General features: G+C 44.9%; 1 protein-coding gene across 1 annotated transcript in view; it reads right to left on the reverse strand.

The window, feature by feature from the left end:
- Window positions 1-8812, reverse strand: part of AP4E1 (adaptor related protein complex 4 subunit epsilon 1) — an 89489-nt gene extending 80677 nt beyond the window's left edge. Inside the window, 4 exon segments of the mRNA XM_006168757.3 lie at window positions 615-738; window positions 4036-4107; window positions 8185-8245; window positions 8247-8812. Coding sequence (XP_006168819.2) covers window positions 615-738; window positions 4036-4107; window positions 8185-8245; window positions 8247-8317 — 328 coding nt within the window. The 5' untranslated portion in view covers window positions 8318-8812.
- Window positions 8813-8845: the final 33 nt, after the last annotated feature.

Genomic DNA, 8845 nt, shown 5'->3' on the forward strand with positions numbered 1-8845 from the left:
ACGCCACAATCCCTTCTCCTCCATTCTCCTCTCGGGATCTTGGGCACGCATGCACACACGCCCAGCGTGAGTTTTAAGCCACCGGGTCTGGGACGTGAACTGCTGGTCCCATGCATAGTTCTTTTCATAATAAATATTTTCTATGATCTTTTTGAAAACCTCTCAAAGATTTATCCAGCTACCATCACAAAACCAGACCATTTTTTAACCTCTTCTATATTTCCAAAATGCTATGAATCAGGAAAACTGATTTCACTTAAAGGCTTTGTGTTTCCCTTATTTTTTTTAAACTTTGGAAATTATAATATGATGAGAACCAGCAAGTGGCATGGTGGTTAAGGTGCTGGACACTCCCATATGCTGATCACAGTTTGAGTCCCGGAACTGATGGCTTGCTTTCTCACTTTCCCTTTCTCTCTCTCTCTCTCTCTGTGTCTCTTTCTGGTCAAATTAAAATAAATGAATGAATAAATAAAATTAAATAAAAAGTAATTATAAAAAAAGTAAAATATGATGTTATAAAACATGCTATATACCTACCATCATTCATTTTACATAGTAGTTAAAACTTCAAGGACAATGTTGAAGTATGAAATTCTTGAACATACACATACCTACTCTTTTTTCTAAGAGGTTTCCTTGCTGGGCCAACTTGATTGCATGTATATAGCCAAAAGACGCATCATATCCAAGCATTTCACAATAAATAAGTCTCACCATACATTCCTTCATCATTTTCTGAAAAGCAAAATAACCAGTAACTATATAAATAGAACACTTTGACCTTTTTTTTTATCATTAAACAAAGGAATCCTTTAATTCTGGCACTGAGTATATTAATGTCACCCCATATCAGACTTTATAAATAAAAGTGGCTCCCAATCTTAAATATCAACACTATTAATTATAATAAAATTATTTTAAATATTTTGTTGGATTTTTTTGTTTATATACTGTAAATCAACGGCATCCATAAAACTCCTACAAGTTGGTAATAATCTCTGTAACAAAATATTTTTCACATTTAAAAATCAAATTGCACATAGATTTTCTCTAGAATTATTATACTACATATACTACGTAATAGTGTACTTTACAGGCACTCATTCTAAATAACTCACAATTATTATAAACTGAAAGGCATGATTTTATTAATGGTACATCCATTTCAATAATATTTAACTTTTTATCTTTATTAATATTATTTTTAAAAGAATTATTTTATTTTACTTTATTTATTTATTTATTTATTTAAATTTGACCAGAGAGGGACAGAGTGACCAGAGCGAGAAGAGAGAGAAAGCAAGCTGCCAGATCCAGGTCTTGAACTGCAGTCACCCATGTGGGAGTCCAACGCCTTTACCACCGTGCCACCTGCTGGCCACAATATTTAACTTTCTGATGGGGTCTTTCAACATTTGCAAAGCAAGCTAAACTTTTTTAAGAGATTCTATGAATTTGTTTTATCAGTACAATAATGTCTCCACTCGCAATATTTATAGCAAATTTTAATCAGAAATAAAATTTTAAATAAGGGCCAGCAGGTGGCATGGTAGTGAAGGCGCTGGATCTACCATGACCCACTCCACAGTTTGAGTGGCAAACCTAGGGGTTTGAAAGCCTTCCAGGCATATGTGCATGTGTGTGCAAACCCAGAGAGGAGAATGGAAGACAAAGGATTGTGGCAGGGCCATTCCCCCTGGGGGGGATGATTTCTCACTTTCCTTCTCTCTGTGTTTCTCTCTGGTGAGCACCCATACCCTATGGCAAAAATGTAAAAAAAAAAAAATTTTTTTTAAGTATGGGGACCAGCAGATGGCATGGCAGTTGCATCGCTGGACTTCCACATGGCCTACTGTGGTACAAGTCCTAGATCCGGTGGCTTGAAAATCATGCCGAGCGCCATGTGCACGTGTGCCCAAGACTCAGGGAGAAAATGGAGAAGGGATTACAGCATGGCCAATCCCCCAAGGCGTTATTTCTCATTTTCCCTCTCACTATTATCTCTCTCTCTCTCTGTCTGTCTCTCTCTGTCTGTTTCTTTCTCTCTCTCTCTCTCTCTCTCTCTCTCTCCCCCCTCTCCCGTGAACACACATGCCCAAAGGCAAAATACCTCTTAAAAAAAAAAAAAAAAACTCTCTGTGTGTGTATAAATATGTCTATAAAATGTTTTAAAAGAAAGAAAAGCAAAAACAAAAAAAGAAAAGAAAAGCTCACAGATCATTTTAGTATCTAAAATTAATTAGGCTTAGCATAATACAGGCTTATTAAGTGCTCAAGAAATAGTAAAATATTTTTAAACAAGGATAACATTATTTCACGTATATCAGTAAACATGAAGAATTTAAAGAGATGGGGGCCAGCAGGTGGCTTGGTAGATAAGGGTGCTGGCATCCCACATGGCCATAATACAAAACACTGCATATACAATCTCTAAGATTTTCCAAGTGATATGCAGGTCATAATCATGTATCATACAAAATTACCTTCCTGGGGGCCAGCAGGTGGCATGGTGGTTAAGGGCGCTGGACTCCCACACAGCCAACCAGGTTAGAGCCCTGGACCTGGCAGCTTGCTTGCTCACTCTCCTTCTCTCCCTCCCTCTCTCTCATTCTGTCCCTCTCTGGTCAAATTTAAATAAGTAAATAAATAAATAAAGTTAAATAAAATAATTCTTTTAAAAAAGATTACCTTCCTGATATCTTCACTGGCAGGAAGGAAAACATTGTTACAGAGACACACAAAAGGCACTCAATATTTGCTTAATACGTGTTGCTTGAAAAAAATCTTATTAAAAGGAAAAAAAGCCATGTCAAATCTATGTTGGGCAGCCCCACAACGGCCTACACATAGTGGGTACTCATTAAACAGTTGCTAAATAAACACTGTTTGGAAATCAAATTCTATAAAACCAAGTTTAAACACAATTGGTCTTAATTTAGCTAAAATACAAAGTATTCAGTTTCACAACAAGAAAACAATTACTCCACCTTGACAACTTACACTCTAAAACATACGACAGTAAAATTAAAAAATCTTATCAATTCAGGTATTAAAAACTTACATTAAATGATATACCCTACCTTTCCCAAGAGTACAACACTAAAACAGCAAGCCTTGCACAGGAGTGGCAGGGGTATCATCGCATTTACGAAATTATTATCACAGTGGCCCTGACCCGACAAAGGCAAAATGATTCCAGTTCAAGTCTTGAACCTGGGGGCTTGCTTTCTCATTTTCTCTCTCTCTTTCTTTCTCTCTCTCTCTCTCTCTCTCTCTCATCAGATTAAAAAATAATGGGGGAACCAGCAGTTAGCGTAATGGCTATGTCGCTGGACTCCCAAGTAGTCGACCGTGGTTCACGTCCCAGACCCGGTGGCTTAGAACTCACGCCGGGCGCGTGTGCGTCCATGCCCAAGATCCCGAGAGGAGAATGGAGGAGAAGGGATTGCAGCGTGACCATCCCCCCTGGGGGGTGATTTCTTGCTTTCTGTCTCTAATGTCTCTCTCTGTCTGTCTGGTGAGCGCACACGCCCTATACCGAAAACCTCTCCAAAAAAAAATAATAATGATGATGACAATAGGGAGCAGCAGCTGGCGTAATAATTATGTCGCTGCAGTTGGCATAATGGCTATGTCACTGGACTCCCATGTAGTCGACCACTGTTCGAGTCCCGGACCCAGTGGCTTAAACTCACGCCAGGCACGTGTGCGTGCGTACCCAAGATCCCAAGAGGAGAACGAAGGAGACTGCAGCATGGCCATTTCCACTGGGGAGTGATTTCTCACTTTCTGTCTCTCTGTCTCTCTCTTTCTGATGAGCACACATGCCCTATAGGAAAACCCTCTCAAAAAAATAATAATAATAATAATGACAATAAATAAAGTTTAATAAATACTTATTTAATTAAAAAAAAAAAAGAAACCCTTTTAAAAGGTCAAATTTTAGCACGTGATCAGTTAGATGCCACTACTGAGTCAACAATGGACCAAATTTCAAATTTATATGTGTTAGCACTGCCTACGCAAGCTTACCAGAGTTGTAGTAGGAGCAGAAACAGTTGCTTTCAGACTACTCAGTTCCTGCTGGATTAATTTCTCTTCTTCCTAAAATAGTGAAAATATTTAGATCCATGAATAACCATCTTAAAACCATAACCATACTTCTTAAAAGAAAAAATATATAATGTATAATATTCTCAATGAAAAAGAAACATAATTTTTAAAAGGACAAGTTAGGGAGGCCAGCAGATAGCATAATGGTTACGTCGCTGAACTCCCATGTAATCAACCATAGTTCAAGTCCCGGATCCGGTGACTTAAAACTCTTAAGTCAGGCACATGTACATTTATGTCCAAAATCCAGAGGAGAATGGAGGAGAAGCAATTGCAGCATGGCCATTGCCCCCTGAGAGAGGGTGATTTCTCGCTTTTTGTCTTGTCTCTTAGGCAAGTACACACCCTCCTCTTTTAGAAGAAAGAAAAAAAAAAAGAACAAGTTATAAAAACGATGTACTTAAGATCTGCCTAAAGGAAATTCCCCAATGCTCAATATCATCCCTGGAGAGAATGAGTATTTCCAAGCCAACCATCATTCCTCTTTCCTCTACTCAGTTAACTGTACTCCTAAAGGACAGTTTGGCAGACAGTGGTTTTAAAAGACTGAAGGTGGGAACCAGCAGTTAGCGTAATGGCTATGTCGCTGGATTCCCACGTAGTCGACCGCGGTTCGTGTTCTGGACCCGGTGGCTTAGAACTCACGCTGGGCATGTGTGCGTGCGTGCCCAAGATCCCGAGAGGAGAATGGAGGAGAAGGGATTGCGGCGTGGCCATCCCCCCTGGGGGGTGATTTCTTGCTTTCTGTCTCTATGTCTCTCTCTGTCTGGCGAGCGCACACGCCCTGTAGCGAAAATCTCTCAAAAAAAAAAAAGGAAAAAAAAAAAAAAGACTGAAGGGGAGGGGACAAGCAGTTAGTGTAATGGCTATGTCGCTGGACTCCCACATAGTCAACAGCAGTTCGAGTCCCGGAACCGGTGGCTTAAATTCATGCTGGGGACATGTGCGTGCGTAACCAAGACCCCAAGAGGATAATGGAGGAGAAGGGATTGCGGCGTGGCCATCCCCCCTAGGGGGTGATTTCTCGCTTTCTATCTCTCTGTCTCTGTCTGTCTGGCGAGCACACGTGCCCTATAGCAAAAACTCTCCAAAAAAAAAAGACTCAAGGTGAGGGGCCAGCAGGTAGTGTATGATGGTTAAGGTGCTGGAATCCCACATAGTTGACAGTAGTTTGAGTCCTGGACCCGGCAGCTTTATGTCTCACTTTCTCTTTCTCTCCCTCTCTCTCTGAACCCGGCAGCTTTATGTCTCACTTTCTCCTTCTCTCCCTCTCTCTCTGGTCAAATTTAAACATAATAAAAATAATAATAATAAAATTAAAATAATAATTCTTTAAAAAGAAAGAAAACTGAAGGTAGGTGGTGTGTAGGTTAAAGCTGCTGGATTCTACATGTGTGACTGCATGGTTCAAGTCTTTTTTTTTTTTTTTGAGAGGTTTTTCACTATAGGGCGCGTACGCTCTCCAGACATTCAGAGAGAGACAGAGAGACAGAAAGCAAGAAATCATCTCCCAGGGGGGATGGCCACACCGCAATCCCTTCTCCTCCATTCTCCTCTCGGGATCTTGGGCACGCACGCACATGCGCCCAGCGTGGGTTTTAAGCCACCGGGTCCAGGACGCAAACCACGGTCGACCACGTGGGAGTCCAGCTACATAGCCATTCTGCTAACTGCTGGTTCCCTGCGTGGTTCAAGTCTTAGATCAGAGGCTTGAAGCACAGGACATGCCAGCCATGTGGTGTCCAAACTCCCAAGAGAAGACTGGAGAAGGGACTGTGGTGTGGCCAGTGATTATCACATTCCCTCTCTCATACACACTCCTCCTCTCGCTCTCATTCCCGCCGTGTGGCTCTCTCCTGCAAGCTCACATGCCCTATAACAAACTTAAAAAAAAAATAAACTGAACATGGAGAGGAGAAATTCTCAAAGAACTGGCCCAGGGTAAGAGTTTCATATATTCCCCTTAGACATAAAAAGTCCTCCACACCAGCAGATGGCATATGGTTACTTCGCTGAACTTCTAGATAGTCGACCCTGGTTCAGTTTCTGGACCTAGTGACTTGTAACTCACGCCAGGCGCATGTGCTCTAGACCCCGGGAGGAGAATGGAGGAGATGGGACTGCACTGTGCCACACCCCCGGGGGTCATTTCTTGCTTTCTGCCTTTCTGTCTCTGTCTCTTCAGCAAGCGCATGCGTCCTATAACAAAAACCTCTGCCCCCAAAAAAGAGAAATAAAAAGTCCCCATGAAATAGACAAATAGGGTAAGAAAGCAGAAACAGAAATAGGTCTTTTTCCCTTGAACTATATTCTTCTCTCTTATCCTTTCCCTCACTTCTACTCTCACGGTATCAGTAGGATCACATCTACTGTCTTGCACTGCTTTTTTTTTTTTTGTTCAGCACTTAAAATTGGTCCCATTTTTGGCCGATAAAATACTACTGTATCTTTAAATCATACATAAAATTAGCACATGTCCATCATTAGGTGGTTTATCAAGAACTACCAGTAAAGTAATGGCACACCTGGATGCCTGTGTACAGTTTCAAAGTGCAACATGACCAAATATAAATCTTTTTTTTTTTTTTGGAGAGGTTTTCACTATAGGGCGCGGGCGCCCGCCAGACATACAGACAGAAAGACAGAGACATAGAGACAGAAAGCGAGAAATCACCCCCCAGGGAGGATGGCCACACGGCAATCCCTTCTCCTCCATTCTCCTCTCGGGATCTTGGGCACGCATGCACACGCGCCTGGCATGAGTTTTAAGCCACCGGGTCCAGGACGCGAACCGCTGTCAACTACGTAGGAGTCCAGCGACATAGCCATTACGCTAACTGCTGGTTCCTGACCAAATATAAATCTTCAAAATACTTCCCGCCTCTCATAAAAATTAGCAAACACACTGTGAAGACCAGATTAAATATACAAATAGTGATTTTCAAATATAAAAAGTTGAAAAATTTTAAAATTTAAATTTAAAAATTTATATTATTTTTTTCTTAAATTGAAACCTTCAGAGAACCTTGTTTTTCTTTTCTTCTCTTGTGGGACTTACATTGCATTGTAATCTCCCCTGCATTTGCAAAAGCCCAAAATAGATAACCGATTTCTCGGGAAAGGGGAATGTGCTTTGTTCTATTGTACCCTATGTTTAACACGCAACTCTGCTCCAGAAATCATGCCCTAACACGGGATCGGTTTAAGATATAAACCCCCTGGGACCAGCAGATGGCGTAACGGTTATGTCACTGGACTCCCATGTACTCTACCATAGTTCGAGTCCTGCGCCAGGGGATTAAACACGTGTACCTTCGTCCTCAATACCTGGAGAAGACACAGGACTGCGGCGTGGTCATTCCCCCCCCCCCGGAGGGGATGACTCTCACTTTCTGTCTCTCTGGCCAAGCGCACGCAAGGTATAGCAAAAACCTCTCCCAAAAAAAAGATATAAACTCCCTAAAGCTTCGAATGACAATCTGTGGAACTATCGAAAGACTGTGGGAACTTCAATCATAACCACTCATATTAAATCCCCACATGAGGCAGAGACTTACTCAGCAAATATTTCATTTGGGGGGAATTACGCTTTTTGTTTGCCCACCCCATTCGTTGCTCTAACCCCAGAGCCTCAAGCTCCCCGAAAACATGGAATAGCAAGCTCGGAGGGCAGGCTCTGCAGGTCTGTGACAGCGGCAGAGGAAAGGACTGGGCGGAGAAAGAAACTTTTCAGAAGGTGAATGACGCCCGACACTCCCATCGCCTGCGCATTCGGCACGCCTGGCACCTCAACTGACGTTCAAAGCGACCTGTGCGTGCGTGTCGGGACTTTTCCCCTTCCCAGCTGAGAAAACACACGGACGGTGAGGGTGCAGACTGGCCCCAAATCGGAACGAGTGTCAGGGCCAAGTGCGGACACCCGGCCTCCCCAGCGCGAGAGTGAAGCCGCCGGCCAGACGGAAGGACGGACGGAGCACCGACAGCCCCCGACGCCCGGTCCAGCGGGCCCCGAGTCTCGCGGGCCGGGCTCACCCGACGCCCCTGCCCTCCCGGCCCGGCGGCACCTACGTGCTTGGAGGTGAGCGCGGTGATGCCGCGGACCAGGCTGCCCAGCCGCGACGACAAGGCGGGGGCCGCCGGGCTGTTTCTGCAGGAAGAGTCCCGGCAGCGCCGTCAGCGTCTTCTCCACTATGTCGCTCATCGCCGCGGCCACCGCGCGCAGTCCGGGTGCCGCCCGGCTTCATGCCCGGCCTCCGCCGCCTCCCGGCCCCCGTAGGCACTTCCTGTTTTTGAATAAGAAAGCTTTATTTGCATCCTGCGGGAACAAGCAGTGTCGTTCGCCGCGCCGCCGCCGGAGGGCGCAGGAGTCCGCGGAGGGAAGGCCGCTCGCACGAGCCCGCGCCGAGGCTGGCTCGGGAGGGGCAGCGGCTGTGCGTGTCCACAGTAGCCGGGTGACCCCCCGCCGTGTCCTCCCCAGGAAGCAGCGCGGGCCACCCCTCCCACGCTTCGTCCCCAGACCCTCGGCCTTCCCAAACTGCTCGCCTTTTTGGCAGCGCAGCCTCGTCGCCCCCAACCCGGCGTCGCAGCGCTGCAGGCTGGCCCCACTGGGGTGCCGAAGGCCCGCGCGGCAGTCGGGGTTCCTGGCACCGGTTGCGCCTTCGAAGCGGGCACTCGAGGCCGCGATCCCGGCCGCCCCTCTTCCCCCGGAGTGGTGGGGTCAGGAGGGAAC

Source organism: Tupaia chinensis, unplaced genomic scaffold (assembly GCF_000334495.1).
Source record: "Tupaia chinensis unplaced genomic scaffold, TupChi_1.0 Scaffold146140_1, whole genome shotgun sequence".
Lineage (NCBI taxonomy): Eukaryota > Metazoa > Chordata > Mammalia > Scandentia > Tupaiidae > Tupaia > Tupaia belangeri.